Here is a 23,752-nt window from a genome sequence, read left to right on the forward strand (position 1 = left end):
CGCAGTTGGTTAACGGGGGGAAGGGAGCCGGGAGGCGCGTGCCAAGGGGCTGGTCTCAGCCGGACGCGGGGCACGTGCTGTGGAACGCTGGCTGCAGCTGGCCCCGCACGCTGCCTTCCCTGGGCAGGGGAGATGGCTGCGCTTCTGGCGTGGGCCCCCTGCTCCCCGGTAGCCGCTCCCGGGGCGGTGCCCCCAGCTGGGCCAGCTCCTGCCTGGCCCAGCCCCTGACCCAGGACGGGCAGCAATTGGGGGCAGGTAAGAGACACCCCCTCTCCCTTCCCCTCCCCGCCTATTCCCCCCCACACACACCCGAGGAGCGGGCCCCGGGCTGCAGGAGGAGGAAACGGTGCAGGAGGGTGCGGGCAGGAGGCGGATGCACGGGGCGGGGGGATTATAGGGCTGGAATGGAGGAGGTGATGGGGGAGGGTCATAGGGAAGAGAGACTGGGAACCAGATCAGCCTGGCTGAGGGAACGGGGCGGGGACACAAGGCAACGCCCCTCCCCTATGGGGTGAGGGAGAGTTAGGGGCTGCCCCACCCAGCAGCCAGTGGGGAATTTTCTCCCCCCCCCCCCCCCCCCCCGGAAACTGGTTGGACAAGCCTGACAGTTCTGAGGGGGGGCCCCCTCAAGGCTCAGAAGCTTGGGGGATGTGTTGCCCTTGGGTCTAGTGTTGGGGATCCCCCAAAGTGGCTCCTTTGATGCTGCTCTTTCCTAACATTTTTCTTAGAGAGTCTGCCCTTGGGGTCTGTGTGTGTGTGTGTGGGGGGGAGTTAAAAGGGCCACGTGTTTCAGTGCAGGTGCGAGGGGTCAGGTCTGGGCTGTAACAAACTGACTGAGGCTTTTCCCAGCCTGACAGAACCCAGTGTCTGTCTGCGGGGAGAGAGTCTGAAGTGGGAGGGGTTGCGGTTTTACATGGATTCAAGTGGCCCCTTTTGTAACCTTCTCCCTTGCCCTGACAGGCTGAGGAATCACGTCCACGTTTTGCTCCAGATCGGCCCAGAAGACAAGGCAGGGTAATGGCTGTGATGAAGCCAGCTCAGGTAGGGGATTTTCAGGGAGCTGCAAGGGGTGGGACTTACTGTAGAGGGGAGGGGCAGGAAACACACCTGGAGGGAGGGCGAGGTGACAGGGTGTGATAAACCTTCAGGAACACATTCAATCAGAGGCTGATTTTCTGAACAGGCCCATTGGCTGGGAGAAGAGGGTGATGTTGCCCCATTTCTGACCCAGGGAAGGGAAAACTACCTAGGCTCCCAGGGCCGGAGTCTGACTCCACCGGCCAGAGGCTGCTGTGAAATGTAAATATATCAGGTTGGGTCTGGGCACCACTGAGAGGGTCTTTTCAGGGCAAATTGCTCAAAACCAGGGCTACTGACAGCCAGGGCCAGCTTTAGGCACCAGCAAATCAAACACGTGCTTGGGGCGGCACATTTCCAGGTAAGCAGCTGCCCCGCCCCACCCTGCCCCACTCCGCTGATTTTAAAGGGCCGTGGGAGCTTGGCTCTGGCTGCGTGTCCCAGGGAGTTGGCTGTGGAGCACTGTGCGCCTACGCTTCGCCCTGCCCCGTCGGCTCCAGTCCTGACGCAGCCCTAGCCCCCGTCACCAGCGAGAGACCGCTCCCTGCCAGCTGCCCAGCTCGCTGAGCCCGCCCCATGCCCCTCTGGCTCCACACCGCCTGTTCCCTGTGCCTTCCCTGCACCCCACACCCTGCTGCCCTGCACCCCAGTCACCCTGTTTCCTGGCTCTCTGGCTCTGTACCACCCTTGCACCCTGCTCCCCCTGATCCCTGTGCCTCTCTGGGTCTGTGCCCCCCAATCCCCTCAATGCCCCTGGACCCCGATCTCTCTGTCCCTCTCATTCCCCGTGCCTGCCCTGCACCCCAGTCCCCCTGCTCTCCCTGTTCTCTGGCTCTGCGCCATCCTTGCACCCCGCACCCTGCTTCCCCTGATTCCTGTGCCCCTCTGGGTCTGTGCCCCACACTGCCCCTGGACCCTGATCCCTCTGCCCCTCCCATTCCCCGCATCCCATTCCTTGTGCCTCCGCTGCACCCCGCTCCCCCCATTCCATGCATCCTTCTGCTCTGCGCCGCCCATTCCCTGCACCACCCCTGCACCCTGGTCCCCGCGCCCCTCTAGCTCTGCGTACCCTCTGCACCCTGCAGCTCCTTTTCCCTGTGCCCGTCTGGGTCTGTGCCCCCCATTCCCTTCACTGCCCCTGGACCCCAATCTCTCTGCCCCTCTCATTCCCTGCATCCCATTCCCTGTGCCTCCCCTGCACCCCACAACCTGCTCCCCCAATCCCTGTGTCCCTCTGGCTCTGTGCCTCCTTTTCCCCGCACCACCCCTGTACGCCCCACACTGTTCACTGCACTCCTCTGGCTGTGCACAACCCAGCACCCCAGTTTCCCTGCTTCCCCCAGTCTCCATGCCCCTCTGGCTCTGTGCTGTCCCTGCACTCTGCTCCTCCTGTGAGTCTGGAGTGAGGGGTCCTTGTCTATAGGGAGGGGCTGGACAGGGGAGGGAAAAGGCTGTTGTAACCCAGCAGCGAGTGAAAGGGGAGGGGGAGTTTCCTTGAAGTGCCTTTGCCTTTATGGAAAAAAAATAATTAAAATTATATTTGCTATTTATAGGGCTAAAATGCCAGGATGAAAACAAAAAACAAAGAAACAAACAAAAAACCACTGCAAAGTGCAAACGTGTAAAAGCCAACAAAAAAAGGAGGGGGGAATTTTTTTGCTTGGGGCAGCAAAAAACCTAGAGCCAGCCCTGCTTGCAGCCCATGACCGGAGTCCTTTCCTACATAGGCAACACACCCATCACACAGCACGTCAGCTGCCAATGTGGCCAGCAAAACCCCACCGACACCCCAGCTTTCTCTGTGCCAGAAGCAGACTCAGACCTTGCACAGGTGAGAGGTTAGAATACCCAATCTCATCAACTCTGAACAGGTCCTCCCAGTCCCAAAGGACCAGTCATGGTCCCAGAGCAATTTATGCCTCAGACCTTACGCACAAGAGCATGGTAGGCCAAATCTAAAGCAGTGATTCCCAATTGGTGCTCCGAGGAACCCTGGGGGGGAGGGGGATAGGTGGAGAGAGGAAGGGAGCAAGTGATCCACAAAGAGCCAGCACTCCCCTGTCCCCTGTTAAAGAGACAGAGCAGGAATCACAGTGACGGGGGTGTGTTTTTTTTCTCGACGAAATGTGGCGGGGGCCTTTTTTTAAAGGCAACCCTAGGGGTTCCATGGCCAAATAAAATTGGGAAGCACTGATCTATAGGTTTATTAATAAAAGAAAGAAAAGGTTGAGAGTGACATTGTTAGATAGAAACGTAGCCGTGTTAGTCTGGTGTAGCTGAAACAAAATACAGGACTATGTAGCACTTTAAAGACTAACAAGATGGTTTATTAGATGATGAGCTTTCGTGGGCCTTTGATCTGAGGAAGTGGGTCTGGCCCACGAAAGCTCATCATCTAATAAACCATCTTGTTAGTCTTTAAAGTGCTACATAGTCCTGTATATTGTTAAAGAGAATACGTTACATGCATCAATCCCCAAGTGCTTGATGCAGACTCTTAGCAGTGATGTTACAAACTGTCAGCTCAAAAGTCTCTGGTGTACATCCTGTGTCAGGACGGGTCAGCAAATCCTTCCCGGCTCTCTGTCCCTAGCAGGGATGGAATCAGGAGCAGGATTGAAGACAAGATGGAGATGGCCTCATGGTGTTATATTCCTGGGGCTTCCCAAACTGGAGCTGGTCACACGATTAAGTGACCTGTCTGTCTGTCTCTCTCTCATGCAAGTAGCCATGACAGACTGGCTGGTTTGCAGGTTTCCAGATGCATTCCTCAGGTGTATGTTGACCACTCTGAGAGCCATTGTCTATGAAGCACTGCTAGTTAGCACAGCCATTCACTGAACAATCATCCCTCATAATAGACAGTCCTGGCCCATTGCTCCCTCCTAGGCAGAGAACATTCAAAATACAAGAACAGAGCCCATATTCATCACTTCACATGCAAAAATCACACATGTATATGAGTAGCAGACATAGAATCAGGAGAGCATAAGCTTTCATTTGACACCTCACAAGGCCCACTTTGTCTAGAACGTGGAGCAAACACCTATTAGTGGGTGCAGCAGTGACCTGGCTGCTCACATTATATTCCAGTGATGTGACAAAGCTGTCAGGATTCCTGTCCCTGCCCCCAGCTCAGCGCTCTGCTTCCCGGAGCAGCCTGTGCCTGTCAGGCATGTGAGGAATGAGCTACGGCTGTAATAGCATAGTCAATTAACTGATTAACCAATGAGCAAAAGCTTATGGGTTAATGCTATAGATATGCTGACCATCTGTCCTGGATTTTCGGGGACGGTCCCGATTTTTAATCTGTCACGGTGCTCCCATGCCGGCACTGAAATGTCCCCAAAAGTCCCAAGATTCCAAAGGTAGCTAGAAGCAGCGGCAGACTGCTGTTCCCCTTCCCCTCCCTCAGCTGGGAAAATAGGAGTCGGGGAAACTTCCTGCAGATTTCCTTGCTGCTCCAGAATCTGCCAATAGGAGCAGCGGGAGGCTATGCCTCTTGGGTGTGTGCAAAAGCAAGTAATTTGCAGGAGTGGGGGGTGCCAGGAACTGGCACTTTGCTCAGCTGGGCTGTGTGTGTGTGTGGGGGGGGGCACTGGGAACCGGCACTTGGCTTAGCTGGGCGGGGGGACGGCTCACAGGGAACCTCACGTGGCTCAGCAGAGCTGCAGGGGAGGAGGGTCACTGGGAACGGGCGCTCGGCTCAGCTGGGCTGCAGGGGAGTGGGGTGCAGGGAGCCAATGCTGGGCTGGAGGAAGTGGGGGTACCAGGAAGTGTAGTGGGGGGATGGCAACAGGGGGCCTGAAGTGGCCTGGTCTGGAGAAAAATCCTCAACCGGGATCAGTCAGGTCCTGAGGGTGATGGACCAGGGAAGTGCAGTCTCTACCCCCGCCTGCTCTTGCAACCTCCCTCCTGGCCAGACACCCTATCCCCGATCTGCTCCTGCACCCTTCCTCCTGGCCAGACACCATACCCCCACCCTGGTCTGGCATCCACTATTGCTCCTGCACCCTCCCTCCTGGCCACACACTGCTCCCTCCCTTGCTTCTGCTCCCTTCACCTGGCCAGACACCTTACTCCCAGCCTGCTTCTGCACCCTACCTGCCACCCAGACCTCACAACGTTTCCGCCTTTTGTCCCCCCATCTCCTTCCCAGATCCTGCACCCCCATCCCTATCCCATTCACTGGCAGCCCTGTCCTGCACACTGAATGTTATGCTTAAATGAAGCACAGAAGATCTTTTATAGGGGAAAAGGCAGTACACTGCATTTATTGAGAACACAACAGTTGCATATGCTTTTCAGTCACTCACTCACACACACAGTCCTGCCAGACAATGTTATAGTTACCAGTCCAGAGTCTGTATTAATCTAGGGTGTGTCTAGACTACAGGGATTTTTCTAAACAAGTGGCCTTTTTTCAAAAAAATCTTTACCTGCATCTAGACTGCTGCCGTGTTCTTTTGAAAGTAAATTGAAAGAATGCGGCAGTTTTTTCGACCACGGGAAACCTAGCTTTATGAGTAATAACGCCTTTTTTTTTTTAATGTGCTCTTTTGAAAAAGGCGTTACGTAATGCAAACTGTGCTTTTTCGAAAGAGAGCATCCAGACTGCCTGGGTGCTCTCTTTCGGAAAAGCGGCTTGCTTTTTCAAAAGTACTGGCTGTAGTCCAGATGCTCTTTTTCGAAAAAGGCTTACAGTCTAGACGTAGCCGTAGCGGCCAGCTAGATTGAACACAGAAGGAGAGCAGGGCCTTTTGTCGGTCACGATCTGATGCTCATCCGGAGTTGGTGGCAAGATGACAAAGTTCCATAGCAAAGCATCCTGCTTTTATAATCCTTTTCTCTGTTGAAGTCTATGGATTCCGCTGTGTCAGTCTGTGACCGGCGTGTTATCTTGTTGATGTCAATCATTCCCAGAACATTTCCAAAGCTCATCCTGTCATCAATTGTCTTTTAGGGGTACTTGCTTCACTTTAAAGCCGTCAGTCTGCCAACCCGATCACTCTTTGGCCCTGCTGGTGGTAACTGATGGTTGGTAACTGATGGTTCTTCTGATGCCAATCAGTCTGTTTTCACCCACGCTCTCCCCTCCTTCTTTGGCCATCTGGTCCTGAGAAATAACCTTCGCACCTTTATCTCGACACATACATACTACTTCCATACATAAACAATCTTTTACAAGGCCTGTGGAAGAAATGCATAACATTAGTATCTCATATTGGGCAAAACAAGAGGCATTGTAAATCAAACAATTAAAACTTCAGCCTTCAACATCCGTCTAGTCTCATTAACATAGACATGATACCAAAACTCTATTTCCTTACTTACTAAACTCACTAAATTTTAAAACAAAAGGGCTTAGTTTAAATGTGATATGTTACCTTACATTGCTACATTATTAAACCTAAAAATACAAATATAAAAAGGATAAAACTTTCAATCCTAACATGAGCCCCTCATTTTTGTCCCTATCCTAGAACCTAAGGGGGTCCATAAAATCCACCAAAAAAGTAAATCTGACCTGTGGGAAGACCTGAACCTCAGTGCTGCCTTGCTTCTTGCTTGTGTGGTCCCCAACCGATTTTTTTCTGTGGGTCAGTGATCCCCAACCCAAAAAAGGTTGCCCACCACCGCCATAAATAAAAAAAACCAGTGAAACATTTTGTGTTGGAAAGTAAAATAAATATTTTGCTTTATTTAAAATGAAATTTGATAAACTAATATGAGAAAGCTAAAACGCTTAATCTGTTTAATAATTTAAATTAAACTGTTCTCCCCAGATGCAGCACTAGCAAAATGGCTCGGGTGTAAGTATGTAATTAATGATAAGTTTCGCAGAAACTGGTGGTCCACAAAAAGGTTTATATTGAGCCAGTTGGTCCAGGGGTAAAAAAGTTTAAGAACTACTGAAATAGAGGCACTCCTAGCCTCTCCTCCGGAGAGACTGCTGCAGGCTTGTCATGTGGTTCGATTTATTTTACATCCAAGTGAAACCAGGACACGCCAGGGGTACTTAACCCTTTCTTATTTATTGCAGGCTTTAAGAAGTTAATATAGTTGTTTGTTTTACAAGCCTTAAGAACAATTACTATTCAATTTAAACCTTAAATATTATCAATTCTAAAGCAATGAATACCACGCAAAGCTATGCAAAAGGAATTACTAAAAGATCTACTATATACAATAATAAACTTCACCCATACGCTACCTACAGTGCCAGGCAGGAGGTCGTGGTTCTGTTTCTTCCCACGCATTGGAACGCCACACACTGGGCCGCTGGTGTGAAGCGCCTTATTACTTCTAGTTACATTGAATAGGACGTGTGGGGCAATCCTGCCCATTCCCTACCACCAATTGTTCTTACTAAGCCCAATTTATAGCAAAGCGAGAGTTGGTTGTTCTAATAATATATACCAATTGATTACATCTTGGATGCATCCAGACTGGCAAGATTTTGTGCAAAAGCAAGTGCTTTTGCGCAAAATCTTGCCGCCTGTCTACACTGGCCGCGAGTATTTGTGCAAGAACACTGACTTGGTACTGCACAAAATCAGTGGTTCTTGCACAAATACTCTGATGCTCCCGCTCAGGGATAAGCCCTCTTGCGCAAGTATTCTTGCGCAAGAGGGCCAGTGTAGACAGCCAAGTTAATTTCTTGCGCAAGAGAGCATCTACACTGGCACTGATGCTTTTGTGCAAAAGCACGTGCCAGTATAGACGCTCTTTTGCACAAATACTTTTAACAGAAAAACTTTTCCGTTACAAGTATTTGCGCAAAATCATGCCGGTCTAGACGCAGCCATTGTGTAGGATACGTAAAATGCCCAATGCCCCTGTTTGTGGTACATCGTGCTGCTCAGGATGTTGCTGCTATGTGCGTAGTTGACAGTTTTATGACTGCATTTATACTTTTTGCTTATCAGAAACAAGTACCAGTACAAGGTCGCTTGTCCTGTGTTTTCTTGACGTGGTCTCGTGTACCATGCTTCATCTGCATTGTTATGCAAAACATTTCCTGACTTTTGGGCTCTGCCTGCAAGCTTTGTCGCACCATACTTGAAACAGGCCAAAAATCCACACTTTGGACAAGGCAGAGTAGTCCAGGCTCCCCTCCAAGGCTCCCTGCTGCTCCAGAGGAGCCCACAGAGAGATCAGGTCTGTTACTACAGAGGTGAAATCACCACATCACTCCTGTGTGGATGATGGAGTCTTTGAGTCTTCTTCATCTAAGCAGTTGATGATTTAAACCACGTGTTAAAACGCCACGTGAAAACACTTGGCATGTCCACAGAGAGGCAGGATGTATCGTGCCTCTCCAGAGAGGATTGTCGTGACTTGTGTGTCTGGAGGAACAAGCCCTTTGTGAGCTCTGTGAAGAGGTGAGGTGTTTTGCCTTCCATTTTCAAGGGATTTGTTCTTCTGTCTTTGGGCTGCATGTTGCCTAGATTTGAATGGAGTTAGCTATGACACCACATTTCTAAGTTTTCCTGACACACAAAGTGAAACCTGTGTTAAAGACCCCACGTTAGCGAAAGCACTGCTGTCAGAAGAAGTCAATTCAAAGTCTTGCCAATTTTTTTCAAGGATTGCCTCTACCATGCAGTGGGGTTTTGACTGACTGGACTGATTTTTGAAGGGTGACTAAATGTTAACTGGATCTTCTTGGATAATGTCAACAGATTGCTTTGAGCCCACTCCTCGCTTAAAATTTAAATTGGATCAGACCCTTCGTACGCAGCTTGGGAAGTGATCTCATTTGGCAATTATTATTAGGTATTATTTACATAATATAGGCATTGCCATCGTGGTATTGACGTATACATTTCTCAGTAGCTTTACATATAAAATAGCCCAGCCCCCAATTGATCTCCATCGGAAATGTACCTTTCAAGCAGTGGTGGTGAGGATTAGTGACATGGTCTTCTCCATCCTGTTATTGCCGTGGTTAGTTCATTATTGTCATTCTGGCTTGTGGAAACAGAGGATACTTGATAGTTTTGCAGTAACTTCAAAAAAGGCAGTTGTAGTACATCTCATTAGGGATGTAAATTCCCATTCGTCGGTTAAGCGGTTAATGTTAGGTCACACTGGGGCTGCTGCCAGCTCCCAGCCCCCCTCCGGAACAGCCCCTGTCCACAGCAACCCCTGTCTGCAGTGGGGCTGGAGCAGCTCCCTGTCTGCAGCAGGTGCAGAGCTGCCCTAACCCCCCTCTGATTATTAGTTAATTGGAACTGGTAAGCATCATTCGTTAAGAGGCCTAAGGAAGTTGTCCCATGAAATTGTGGGATAGTTCTGGATGATTCCCAGGCTCTAAATCAAATGGGGCTGCATCTACACTGCAAAGTAATAGGTCTCGGATCTGGGTTCTGATCTTGAATCAAGATGAGAACTAGGGTCCCTAGTGCTGCAGTGTCATGGGACCCTAGGTCTGGGGCCTGGGTTAATGCAATTGCAGTATAGTTGCATGGGGGGCTTCTATAGTGCCCAGATCCATCCCTATTGGTAGAGGATGATGGGAGGAGTTCTTAGAGGGGTCACATGTCACCCTTTACTTCAGGTCATGTGTCCATCTTGACCCTAGAAGTACTACCCCCAGGGGTGAGACTTCCTGTGGCAGGTGGGACCTAAGGGGTCAAGGGTTTGGCTAGTGGTGTCAGGGGGCATGACTAATGTGTCCCTATTTTTGGTTCAGAAAATATGGTCACTGTAGCTATAAACTACATCTCTTCCTCCCCCCGGCAGTAAATTTTTTAGCAAGCTAGCCAGCAGCTCAGCTCTGGGCTGGCTCTCACTGGGTCCTGGACCTACCCCGCTATGGCTCTGTATTTAAAGTGTATTAGGAGGTAGGCAGGCAGGCAGCCCAGCTTAGTTCTGGCTCGTTCCAAGTCTTGGAGCTCAGACCCACCCGCCCAGACAGGGGCTGCTGCCACCCTGTGTTGCTGTATCAGAGGCAGCAATACAGGGCGACAGACAGCTGGTCCACGAGGGGAGTTGGTTTTTAAACTGGCTCCCCTCAAGCACCAGCTCCTGCCTGGTACCCCATGCTGATAGGCCACGCACCTCCTGCCAGGCACCCCCTGATACAAAGGCATATATTCACTCTGCTGATACCATTATTGGACCTAACCAAGTGAGTTATAAGATCAAGAACACACATTCCTGTGCATCCAGAAATATAATTTATGCCATCATGTGCCGAAAGTGTCCATCTGCTTTGTACATTGGACAAACGTCTCAGACACTTCGCCAAAGGATCAATGCCCACAAAACAGATATTAGACAGGATCACAAAGAAAAAACAGTTTCTTGCCATTTCAACCAGAAAGGACACTGTCTCAACGACTTAATTACCTGCATCCTGCTTCAGAAGCCTTTTAAATCTGCACTTGAAAGGGAATCCTCTGAACTGTCATTCATGCTAAAATTCGACACTCTACGCGGGGGTCTCAACAAAGACTCTAGCTATCTTACCCATTACAAAGATAGCTTCCCCAATTATCACCTCTAATACCATTAGCTCACAGACATTTCCCCTCCCTGCATCCCCCTTCTGTTCTGAAATTTGATTTGTCCTTTTCATATGTGTTCATTTTTTTTAATTGTATCCTTTGGTATATATGGTTGTGACTATTTTCTTCCACTATTTGATCTGAGGAAGTGGGTCTGGCCCACGAAAGCTCATCACCTAATAAACCATCTTGTTAGTCTTTAAAGTGCTACATAGTCCTGTATTTTGTTTGAGTAACTGATAGGAATTCATGAGGTTACTCAACTATTCATTTAACATCTCTCGAATGAGCAACCTTCTCCCCTCTCTGTCTGCTGGGGGCACAAACAGCTCTCCCCTTCTCCTACCCCCTGCAGCCTACTGGCTACCCTAAGTGGGATTCTGCTTCTCCAGGCTTCCTCTCCCACGAGCAGGGTCATGGCTGGGGCAGCAGGGGCTGAGCGGGGGACTCTTGTTGTTGCAGATGCGGGTGACCTTCGAGGAGGTGGCTGTGTATTTCACCGCGGGGCAGGGGGCGCTGCTGGGCCCCGCTCAGAGAGCCCTCTACAGGGACGTCATGCAGGAGAACTACGAGATTCTGGCATCGCTGGGTAAGGGAGTTCTAGCCCCTTGGTTATAAGACACCGGGGGGGTCTGCGTATCTGACTCTGGTCCAGTTTTCCCTGGTGAGCTGAGTTAAGGGAGAAGGGTCACAGCTCCCACAGCTCCAGAGTGAGAGACACTTTCATCACCATCCCCTTCTATTGGGGCAGAGGAGTCAGAAACCCAATGGACATGCTCAGTCACTCCCATTTCTGCAGTTTCCTCAGGGCCAGGAGCAGGGTATGACCCTGCCTGTGTTGTTTCTCCTCCGTGCACCATTCACCTGCTGTCCCTGGGGAGGGCTCTGGGTTCTGCTGGTTTGGAAATAGGGAGGAGTTTAACACCTGAGCTAAGTGTGTGGGAGGATGTCACCGAGTAGGGGGAGCCACTCGGCCCTGCACGCCCCATCCACAGCCAGACTTGCCTCTCAGCCAACAGGGAGAGCAGATGGTTTTATTGGTTTACAGGGACACAGCATAGAACAGACTTGTTAGCACAGGAACTAGGAGCAGCCAGTACAACCCATCTTGGAGAGAGGGGGGCCCACAGCCAAGGGCCCTTGACCCCCCCCCCCCTTCACTCCAAGCCACCTGAGAGTGCCTGAGCCCCCACCTAGCAGTCTGGCCCCCGAGTCCCTCCTCTGCCTTTTATTCTCCTTCCCAGGTAAAAGATGCCCCCTAGCTGCACCCCTTCCTGGACTCAGGCTACAAAGAGCATGGGCCATTGTGTACATGCTGTGGCTAGGGTAGCTTCCCCCATCTAGATATTGGTGCAGTGCCCAGGGAAACTGAGGCACACACACGGGGTTACAGCAGGGCAGTAGAACTCACATGCAACATGGCAGAGCGAAAACAATCCCCACTTGGTCACACATGTGCCCCAATAACTTGTAGTGAGGGTGTGACAGAGCAGATATCTGCTCCTAAGGGGTCTGAGTTAGCACAGTCTCACGTAGAATCCCATTGAATTCAGGGAATGTTCCGTGTGACAAACGTTCTCCCAAGACTCCATGTGCCCTGATTTTACCCCCCGTGCAGAACTCCCCATTTCCAAACCTGAGCTGATTGCCCGGCTGGAACGCAGAGAAGAGCCGTGGGTCCCGGATCTCCAGGCTGATGAGGGAGGGGAGAGCCCGAGAGTTACCTGCACAGGTGAGGAACGAGGAAAACTGAGACAGAAACATCTGGCAAGTGGAGGGAAAACGTGGGACTCCCCCAATGTGCGGTGAGTGAGAGCCCTCGGTTCTGCCCCATCTCGCCCAGACCAGGGCTGCCATCAGCAGGTGTCGTAGCTTCAAGGCAAATATCAGCCAGGACTTCCCACCCATCCTGTTCGCTGGTGGGAATTTCCTCCCTGACTTTGCTTCCCTGGGAGTGTTTGGGTGGGATGTAAAGGCAGGATCCAATGTTCTTTCCCTTCCACAGTGTTCCCTGGAAGCTGGGCATTTGTGCGGCTGCTCAGGAGAAGTTCAAAGGCAGCCCAGCTGATTAGCAGAGTGCCCACAGCCAGGTTTTGTGTTTTCATTGGTGGTGCACATCTGCATGTGCCTCAGTGCACATAAAATTATTACACACCTAGATGGAAAAGATTAGAGGGGAAATTTCCCTTCCCCCCCAATAGTCACCCTGTTTTGTTTTCTCCTTTTCTGGTCCCTTTTCTGACATTTCTCCCCTGACACATTCAGTGACTTTTGCCTGGATACTGTCTCTCCCAGCAGGTGACAGGACAGGGAGTAAGAACAAGGAGGAATATCAGGAGCAGGAAGGTCCTGGGAAAGTGGAGCTGCAGAAGACATTCTTGAGAAGAGCTGAAGGGAGTTTTCCCCAGGGCTTGGAACAGGGAAGTGCCTGGGGAGATCGACGCAGGTCAGAGAGGCAGAAGACACCAGATGAATTAATTCCAGGTGGTAGAGGATTGAAGGATGCCAAGGAAAGCACAGTCCAGCAGACACGTCCCGATGAAGAGAAACCCTACACGTGCCTTGACAGTGGAGAAAGTTTCGGGAGGGAGCCAAGTCGTATTGTAGACCAGAGACTGCGCAGGGGCCAGAGATACTATAAATGCCTGGAGTGTGGGAAAAATTTCAGCCACCCCTTACACCTTATTAAACATCAGAGAATCCACACAGGTGACACACCGTTTAAATGCAACTGTGGGAAAAGTTTCATTGACAGAACAGGACTTACTAGACATCAGGCAATCCACACAGGAGAGAAACCCCACAAGTGCTTGGACTGCGGGAAAAGCTTCATTCAGAAGTCATGCCTTATTACACACCACCGAGCACACACAGGAGAGAGACCTTTCAAATGTTTTGAGTGTGGGAAAAATTTCAGTCATTACTCATCCCTTATTAAGCACCAGAGAATCCACACAGGTGACAAACCGTTTAAATGCCTCGATTGTGGGAAAAGTTTCATTGACAGAACAGGACTTACTAGACATCAAGCAACCCACACAGGAGAGAAACCCCACAAGTGCTTGGACTGTGGGAAAAGCTTCATTGACAAGTCACAGCTTATTCTACATCAGAGAGTGCACACAGGAGAGAGACCTTATAAATGCCTTGAATGTGGGAAAAGTTTTATACACAGTTCAGCTCTTATTCAACATAAGAGAATCCACACAGGTGAAAGACCCTATAAATGCCTTGAGTGTGGGAAAGATTTCATTTGTCAATCATATCTTACTAAGCATCAGAAAAGACACGAAGTTGACAAACTGTATAAATGTCTCGAATGTGGGAAAAGTTATGCTGACAGAACAAAATTTACTAATCATAGGAGAATCCACACAGGGGAGAGACCACATCAATGTTTAGAGTGTGGGAAAGGCTTTATTCGGAAGTCAGAGCTTATTAGACACTGGAGAGTACACACAGGAGAGAGACCTTTTAAATGCCTGGAGTGTGGGAAGAGCTTTATTGAGAAGTCACAACTTACTCTACACCAGAGAGTGCACACAGGAGAGAGACCTTATAAATGTCTTGAGTGTGGGAAAAGCTTCATTGAGAAGTCACAACTTACTCTACACCAGAGAGTGCACACAGGAGAGAGACCTTATAAATGCCTTGAGTGTGGGAAAGATTTCAGTCAGCGCTCACCCCTTATTAAGCATCAGAGAGGCCACGCAGGTGACAAGCCATATAAATGCCTCAACTGTGGGAAAAGTTTTATTGAGCGCTCAAGGCTTACCACACATCAGAGGACTCACACAGGGGAAAGACCCTATAAATGCCTTACGTGTGGGAAAAGCTTCACTCAGAAGCCACACCTTCTTCTGCACCATAGGGTGCACACAGGAGAGAGACCTTATAAATGCCTTGAGTGTGGGAAAGATTTTATTGGTCCATCACATCTTATTAAGCATCAGAAAACACACAAAGATGAAAAACTATATAAATGTCTCAAATGTGGGGAAAGTTTTCTCGACAGAACAAAACTTACTAGTCATGGGAGAATCCACAACGAGGAGAGACCACATAAATGTTTACACTGTGCAAAAGCCTTCAATCAGAAGTCACAGCTTATTAGACATTGGACAACTCACACAGAGGAAAGGCTGCATAAATGTGTTGACTGTGGGAAAAGCTTCAGTAAGAGTTCGTCACTTGCCAATCATGGGAGAATTCACAAGCGTGAAAAACACTAGAAACAGCCTGACTGCAGGAAAAGATTCAATTTGACTCCACACAACAGCGAGACCTTGAATGTGAGGGAAGCTTCTTGTGCTGCTCTTGGAGTATCAGGCACCTGCAAATCCACACAGGGAAGAAACCTCGGAGCTGTTCTTTGTGTGGAAAATGCTCCAAGTGCAGCTCACACCATGTGGGACATCAGAGACTCCCCTTACAGTGGGGAAAATCTCTCAGGGCCCTGATTAGGGCTGGCCAGGGTGATAAGCCCATCCCCTCATTCCCACACCAAGCCGGGGCACTTAGCTCCCAGGGACCCAGATGCCCATAGTTGGGGTGAGGACCTAGCAGCAGCTGGTTAGTGACCCTTTGGCTCTGCCTGGTCTGTAACCTCCCCAGCAGAGGAGGAAATGCCCCACCCCCCACACCTCCTCCCTCTGGCTGCAGCACTTCAAGCAAAACCCATTGTTTTAGGTAAAAGATAATTATATTTATTAACTACAGAAAGGTAGATTTTCAGTGGCTATAAGCTTTCACCACTTCCCTTCACAAATGTTATGGAGGGTACAAAATGCGGAAGGAGCTTTAAACCATGTTCAGCCCTTATTACACACAGGAGAATCCACACGGGAAAGCGGCCTTATACATGCCCAGAGTGTGGGAAAAGTTTCAGTTGGAAATCAACCTTCTATACCCGTCAGAGAACCCACCCCATACATGCTTGGCCTGTGAGTGCACTCAAGCCTTATTCAGCATGGGAGAATCCACACAGGGGAGAAGCCTCACAAATGCTCGGATTATACTGTGAGTTCCCCAAACATGGGAGAATCCACACAGGAGAGAGGCTTCCTGAATTCCCTGAGTGTGGGAAAAGCTTCAGGACATGCTCAATGCTAACCAAACATGAGACTCCCCACAATGGGAGTCTAAGAACAGCCTAAGTGCAGGAAAAGGTTTGATTTGACGTCACACATCAGTGACCCGCACAACAGCGAGACCTTGAATGTGAGGGAAGCTTCACGTGCTGCTCCTGGAGTATCAGGCACCTGCAAATCCACACAGGGAAGAAACCTCGGAGCTGTTGTCAGTATGAAAAATGTCCCACGCCATGTGGGACATCAGGGACTCCCCTCACAGTGGGGAAAATCTCTCAGGGCCCTGACTAGGGCTGGCCAGGGTGATAAGCCCACCCCTTCATTCCCACACCCATCGGGGGAGGGGTGGGGTTCCTAGGGACCTAGCTGCCTGTGTTTGAGGTGAGGACCCAGCAGCAGCTGGTCAATGATCCTCTGGCTCTGCCTGGTCTCAGCAACCCCCTGGCAGAGGAGGAAAAGCCCCCAGCAGCCCCTCCTCCCTGCTGCAGCCCTGGCTGCTGAGCTGCTGGGCCGTGGGGAAACTCCTCCAGACGCTCCTTCTGCCTGGCTTAAGTCCCCCCTCCCCCTCCTCCTTCCCCTTCCTTTGCAGCCAGGATCCCCCAGCCATGGAAATGAGGAGAAGGACACTGAGGCCAGGCCCCCCCTTCACTTTAGACATTTGTCCCCGCCCCGCCCATCTTCCTCCAGCCCATGGGTTGGGCTCCACCACTGATATGGGGCTGCTCCCTGTAGGGGAGTGTCCCTGGGGCTGGTCACTCCTCTCCCAGAATCCACCCTGGATTATGGGTTTTTCTCTATTGGTGAGGGCTGTTGGGTCACATGGTTTTTTAGTTTAGCTTGGCAGGACATAGCACAGATTTACTGAGGAAATCAACCGAGAAATGGTTGTTGGGATAATCCCTTTTGTATTTTACTTTTACTGTATCGTGATTTTTGTGCTGTCAAAGTCAGACAGGACTCACAGATTTGTCAGACCGCTCTGTTTATTCAGCAAAGCTCTGCTAAAATGCATGGAGAAAATGTGAGTGCCATACAAGGTTCAAACCCCTTGATTTATACAGTCAAAAGAAAGCCAAAATTAACAGGATTAAAAGGGGGGCAAAACTTCACATAATTAGTGTGAGGCTACTCAAGTATTCTTCATTTCCACATCAAGCACACAGCAATCTCAATTGTTTTCTCCCTAACACCTAATGTTCCTTTTCCTATTAACTCTGGCTAGCACTTTGTAATCTGCATTCCTACAAACAACATTAACATACTTTTCTTCTTCCTGTTCAGAGACAAACAGTATTCCTTCAACTTATTCAATTATTACAGCATAATTCATCTTTCTCTTATAGTATAATTCTTTCTACTTTCACAGTGCTGTTTTTAGTAACTCTGGCTTAGATTGCGAGCTTTGTGTTATTTTCCTGTTAACCTGCTGTGTGCTTTTGGCTCCCTCTGGGACCACATAAGAGACATCTTTTCTCACTGAATAACATGATTTCTGGTTTCTAGGATAACCCCGCCTGTGTGATTTCTGATGGGGGGAGGTGGAAGGCTGTCTGTCTCTTTCTTCCGGTGGAGGAAGGAAGTGAATTGTGTATCATTTTCGGTTTGAACCTTTGGGTGCTGGAGGGACTCTCTGAGGCTGAGTGTCCCCGGAGCTGATCTCAGTGTCTGTGTTTGCAGCTGGGAGCGGCCTGGCCTGTGGGCTTTGCCAGTGGAGGGTGTGACAGCCAGACTAGGCATTGGGGGGGGGGGGGTTCAGTGGTGTCTAAGCACCTCAGGTGACATCGCAGGCTCCCCGACCCATCCCAGAGCCACTTCCTCAGCATCTGCCATTGGCTGCCTTAGGCACCCCCTGCCTAGCATCCTGGTTTTTGTGGAACCCTTTCCTAGCTGCCCCTCCCCCCACGTTTGTATAGGGAGCCTGGGTACCCGAGTCAGGCTTTGTGGATTCCAATGTTGTGCCAGTGAATTGTTCTACATGCCCAATAGTCTGTCCAAGGCACCAGGCCTTCCAGCTGCCCCCAGCCACTCTGTAGACAGTTGCAGAGGAGGCGGACGCGGCTGGGGCTGGTGACGAGATTCCGTCCTGGGTCCCTTTAGGATTTGCTGATCATTGAAATCTTCGGCCTTCCCCTGAGGGGTCCCTAGAGGTTTATCAGCTGCAACCATTTTATTACATCACGAGTAGCAGGTGAACCCTCCTCCTCCCCTTTTGGGGAAGCTAATCTGCCATCCCTGACCCATCTGCCTCCCCTCCTCCCACAGCCTGAGACAACCCCACTCATCAGAGGATTTCCAGCCAGCCCTCACCAGGCCGAGCTGCTGGTCCTAATCCCACCCTGTGAGCCGGGTGTGTCTGTGCTGTGCAGTTCTGGTTCAGCTCCCGGGCCTCCTCCAGCCATGGCTCCTACTGGCTGGGTGATCCCCCAGCCTTCCCCTTGTCTCCCCAGTGCCCTCTGCCCTGTAGTGTCAGAGTCTCCAGACTGCAGCACTTAGAGAACTTTGGAAACTTTGCCGTTGTCTTAAAGAGACAACGCACAGGTCCACCCTGCCTGGTTAGCCCAGCTCTCCCACGTCCCTGGGAGGTGCAGCTCTGAGATGGTTTGTGGTAGAAGTTTTGTTCGCAGGGGTCTGTAGGGTTAGGGGATGGCTAGTGAGTGTGACTGAGCCAGGAGACGTTGCAAACCGAACATGCTTTGCAGTGACTGTGGCCATGGAGAACGGGAACGGACCCGCTGCATCACACCCCCTGCAGTGTGCCAGTGGCCTGACTCAGGGCCTGGGCTGGGGCCGGGTAGAATGGGACAAGTGCAGGCCCAGGAGGGGTAATTGAATGACAGACACCTGGGAAGAGCTCCTAGAGCACGTGTGGGGAGGTGGGGACTGGACTCGGTGGGAAGGGGGTGAATAACAGGGAATGTCAAAGGGAAACCTGAGATTAATCAGAGTCACGCCCAGAACTAAAGGCTGAACATGCGGGGGAGGGGTCCCCAAACCTGGTACCTTCAGCGTGTCCGGGCCTCCTGCCCAGGCCATCCCAGGCACATGCCACTGGGACTGGGCAGTGAGGTGCCAGCTTCAGGGTCCAGCCCCTTCCTATGGTCTCCTCTCCACCCCCACCCCAGGGCAGCCACTCACCCACTCAGCCTCACTGGGGCCCAGAGCAGGGGGACTCAGGGCTCGGGGTGAGGCTAGGGGCAAGTACGGGACTGAGAGTGGAGCCCTGGGAGCAGCAGCTGGGAACCCAGGTAAAATGTGGGGGTGCTACAGCCACACACACCCTGTTCCTGTGATTTCTAGTCCTGCTCCTGCCCCTGACACACCCCCCCCCATGGGGCATTCTAAATCCTATGAACCAAGCTCAGGACCCACAATGCACTACGGATGGAGACAAAGGCAACAGACACTGGGGGAGTAAACGCAGGTTTTACAAGAGCAGGTAATTGTCCCTCCCCATCTGTCGTGTGGTTCCATTTATTTTAGATCTGATGGAAACCAGGACACTCCAGGGAGCCTTAACCACTTTCTTATATACAGGCAGTCCCCGGGTTACATGGATCCGACTTACAGCGGATCCCTACTTACAAACGGGGTGAGGCAACCCCGCACTAGCTGCTTCCCCCCAGCAGACCAGGGAGATGCAAAGCTAGCGCGCCTCCCCTCCCCCAGCAGACCAGGGAGACGCAGAGCGGCTTTTCTCAGCAGACACCTCAGCTTGAGAATAAAGGACTGAGGGAAGTGAGGTGTGGGAGAATAAAACTGAGCTCTGGAGAAATGTTTGGCTAGAGTTTCCCCTACAATATGTACCAGTTCCGACTTGCATACAAATTCAACTTAAGAACAAACCTACAGTCCCTATCTTGTACGTAACAAGTTTTCTCCTGATGTCCTTGGTGTGGTCTCCTGGTACCATGCTGTATCTGCATGATTGGGGGGCGGGGAGAGGGGAATCTTCCCTCTCAAAGCTCCATACCTCCCAGTTTTGCCTGTGTACTTACGTGCACCAGACTTGAGATAGGCCTGGGTTTTGCTTGTTAGAGATCTGCACTGTAATCAAGATAGGCATTATTATTGTCAAGGCAGGGCACATCCAGGCTCCCGTACACACACCCTCCCCCCTAATGGGGCACCCTAAATACTATGGACCAAGCCCAGCTCCCACAATGCACTGGGGATGGACACAAAAGCAACAGACACTGGTGGGCTGCGTTTAGACAGGCATGATTTTGTGCAAATACTTTTAACGGAAAAGTTTTTCCGCTAAAAGTATTTGTGCAAGAGACCGTCTATACTGGCACGTGCCTTTGCGCAAAAGATTTGCTTTTGCGCAAAAGCATCAGTGCCAGTATAGATGCTGTCTTGCGCAAGACAGCTCCAATGGCCATTTTAGTCATCGGGCTTTCTTGCGCAAGAAATTAACTTGGCTGTCTACGCTGGCCCTCTTGCGCAAGAATACTTGCGCAAGAGGGCTTATCCCTGAGCGGGAGCGTCGGAGTATTTGCTCAAGAACCACTGATTTTGCACAGTACAAAGTCTGTTCTTGTGCAAATACTCGTGGTCATTGTAGACAGGCGCAAAATCTTGCCAGTCTAAACGCACCCGGGGAGTAAACGCAGGTTTTACAATACTGTAGTAGGTAATTGTTGTCCCGTCTCCTCCAATGTCAGAGCCATACCTTAGGGTGCAGGGTCCCACCTGCCTTCTCCCTAGCTGCGTATAGATTCTTCTGGTGCCAATGTTTTTACACACACAGATGTTTCCTTCAGATCCTGCCTCAGATTGCTAAATGTGCTGCTGCTGCCTGGCTCTTAAAAGTTAATTTCTCTGGGTGCAGGTCTTCCTACATTACTGGGCTGCTCTTCACTCCCTGCCCCTTTCCTCCTCCTCCTCACTTTGATTCTCTGTGTTCACAGTTCTAGTTTTTACAGACACCTCCAAAATCTAAAACAATTGGAAACAGAGCCAATCAAGAAACAAAGAGAAAACAAGGTAACAACTTTTCTTTCAATACACCCAGTAACTTAACACTAAATGGAACCCCCAGGAATGCAACAGCTGGAATGACTCCCAACTTCCTGGAAGATACGGTTGCTAAGCAACAGAAATGCCCACTCTGCTTCTAACCTTAAGCACTAATTATATTTGAAACAGTAGGGGAGCCTGAATAATAATGTCTGCATTGTCCGGCCCTGCCTTGACCAGACTAACCATGGCTGTCTTGCCCAAAGTGCGGATTTCTAACAAAGCAAACCCAGCTTGGTCTGTCTCAAGTCTGGTGCATGTACACATGCAGGCTTTAAACAATTGTGTGTAGGGAGCATGGGATAGTGAAAACCACGCCAAGAACATTGGGGCTACGTCTATACTGGCAGCTTCTTGTGCAAAAACTCTTCCAGAAGAGAGCGTCTACACTGGCACGTGCTTTTGCACAAGAGCATCCGTGCCAGTGTAGACGCTCTCTTGCGCAAGAAAGCTCTGATGGCCATTTTAACCATAGGGGTTTCTTGCGCAAGGAATTCATGTTGCCTGTCTACACTGGCCTCTTGCGCAAGAACAGTTGCACAAGAGGGCTTATTCCTTAGTGGGAGCATCATAGTACTCGCGCAAGAAGCCCTGATTTCATACTGTAGAATGTCAGTTTACTTGCACAAGAACACACGGCCAGTGTAGACAGGCAGCAAGTTTTTGCGCAAGAGCGGCCGCTTTGGCGCAAGATCGCGCCAGTGTAGACACAGCCTGGGAGAAACTTGGTATTGGTACATAATATTTCTGATCAGCAAAAAATCACAGATACAGCCATAGAACTGTCAATCAAGTATATAGCTTTTGGCAACAGCCTGAATATCAGGATGTATCCCAAGTATGGGCAGAATAGGTATTTTACACAATATGCAGTTGATTGGTAGATATTATTAGAACGACAAAGTCTCACTTTGCTATAAAATGGGCTTAGTAAGAAGAATTGATGGGAGGGAGTCAGCATGATTGACCCCCAGGTGCTGCTCAATGTAACTAGAAGTAACAGACCCTTCACACCGGTGATCCCAGTGCACGGCACTCTGACGCGTGGGAATCAAAGGGACCATAACCTCCTGCCTGGTACTGTAGGTAGCATATGGGTGAAGTGCAAATAAACTAGGCTTAATTATTGTATTATAATCTATTAACTAAAGTTTTTGCATTGCTTTGTGCTGTATTAATTGATTTAGAATTTATAGTATACGAGCAGAAATACACAGCGTCGCACGGGGAAAATATAGTAAAAGGTGTGATGATTGAACTACGTCAATGACATTAACATAGCATATTTTATTGGAAATACTTTTCTCTTATATATTACTTTAAGAATCATAGAGCTGGAAGGTCATCAAGTCCAGCCCCCTGCCCAAGACAGGACCAGTCCCAACTAAATCAACCCAGCCAGGGTTTTGTCAAGCTGAGACTTAAAAACCTCTAGGGACGAAGATTCCACCACTTCCCTAGGGAACCCATTCCAGTGCTTCACCACCCTTCTAGTGATATAATTTTTCCTAATATCCAACCTAGACCTCTTCCACTGTAATTTGAGACCATTGCTCCTTGTTCTGCCATCCATCACTACTGTGAACAGTCTTTCTCCATCCTCTTTGGAACCTCCCTTCAGGAAGTTACAGGCTGCTATCAAATCCCCCCTCACTCTTCTCTTCTGCAGACTAAACAAACCCAATTCCTTCAGCCTCTCCTCATAGATCATGTGCTCCAGCCCCCTAATCATTTTTGTTGTCCTCCACTGGACCCTCTCCAATGTGTCCACATCCTTTCTGTAGTGGGGGGGGGGGGGGCCCAGAACTGGACACAATACTTCAGCTGTAGCCTCACCAGAGCTGAATAAAGGGGAATAATCACTTTTTTGGATCTGCTGGCAATGCTCCTCCTAGTGCACACTAATATGCCATTAAGAAATCAACATAGCTAGTGATGTACTTACAAAATGCATTTACATTTAACTCAGGTTTTGTTAACAAAAGATGTGGTGAATGAACTACATAAATTACGTTAACATATTTTATTGGAAATACTTTTTCTTTTATCATAGGAAAAAGCTACTGTAGTTGAAATTTATGATGCACGCTTAACATAAGAGTCCAGCAAATACCTATGATCAGGTGCTACTAAAAGCTAATTAGTGGCCCAATTGGGGCTCTAGGGGAACTGATTTTGAGATATAATTGATCCAGTTATTTAAGTTAGGAAATTAGCAGTATCCATGCAAAATTTTGTGTTTCTGTGATCAGGTGCTACTAAAAGCTAATTATCAGTGGGCCCAATTGGGGCTCTGGGGGAACCAGGAGAACCGACTTCAAGATATAACCAGTCCAGTTGTTTAAGTTAGGAAATCAGTAGTATCTGTGCAAAATTTGGTGTTTCTAGCTCTTACTGTTTCAGAGATCTTTCAGGACAAACAAACAAACTTTCGGAAATATTTATAAGATAAAGTTTAAATTGTATAGCAATTGTTTTTAAGGTTTGTAAAATGTAAATAACTTTAACTGCAAAAGCGACAAGGAGTCCTGTAGCACCTTATAGACTAAGGGTCTGCATCTAGACTGGAAAGTTTTGCTTTTGCGGAAAAACTTGCCAGCTGTCTATATTGGCCACTTTGAATTTGCGCAAGAACACTGACAATCTAATGTAAGATTGTCAGTGTTCTTCCACAAATACAGTGGCTCTCCCATTTGGGAAAAAGTCCTCTTGCACAAATGCTTTTGCGCAAGAGGGCCAGTGTAGACAACTGAGAACCGTTTTGTGCAAAATAGCCCCGATGGCGAAAATGGCAATCGGGGCTTTCTTGCGCAAAACCGCATCTAGATTGGCACGGACACTTTTCCACAAAAAGTGCTTTTGCGCAAAAGCGTCCAGGCCAATCTAGATGCTCTTTTCCGCAAATGCTTTTAACGGAAAAACTTTTCTGTTAAAAGCATTTGCGGAAAATCATGCCAGTCTAGACATAGCCTAACAGATATATTGGAGCATAAGCTTTCATGGGCAAAGACCCACTTCGCCTATAAGGTGCTACAGAACTTGTTGTCACTT

General features: G+C 49.5%; 1 protein-coding gene across 1 annotated transcript; it reads left to right on the top strand.

Annotated features, from left to right (window-relative positions):
- The first annotated feature begins 16 nt into the window (after positions 1–16).
- On the top strand, positions 17–15,360 carry LOC142825000 (uncharacterized). The gene is made up of 5 exons (XM_075916717.1): positions 17–255; positions 961–1,041; positions 11,055–11,181; positions 12,211–12,324; positions 12,888–15,360. The coding sequence occupies exons 2-5, from the start codon at positions 1,018–1,020 to the stop codon at positions 14,822–14,824; spliced, it is 2,202 nt and encodes a 733-aa protein (XP_075772832.1). The 5' UTR covers positions 17–255; positions 961–1,017; the 3' UTR covers positions 14,825–15,360.
- The last annotated feature ends 8,392 nt before the right edge of the window (positions 15,361–23,752 follow it).

Source organism: Pelodiscus sinensis, unplaced genomic scaffold, assembly GCF_049634645.1.
Source record: "Pelodiscus sinensis isolate JC-2024 unplaced genomic scaffold, ASM4963464v1 ctg177, whole genome shotgun sequence".
In the NCBI taxonomy this organism is placed as follows: Eukaryota; Metazoa; Chordata; order Testudines; family Trionychidae; genus Pelodiscus; species Pelodiscus sinensis.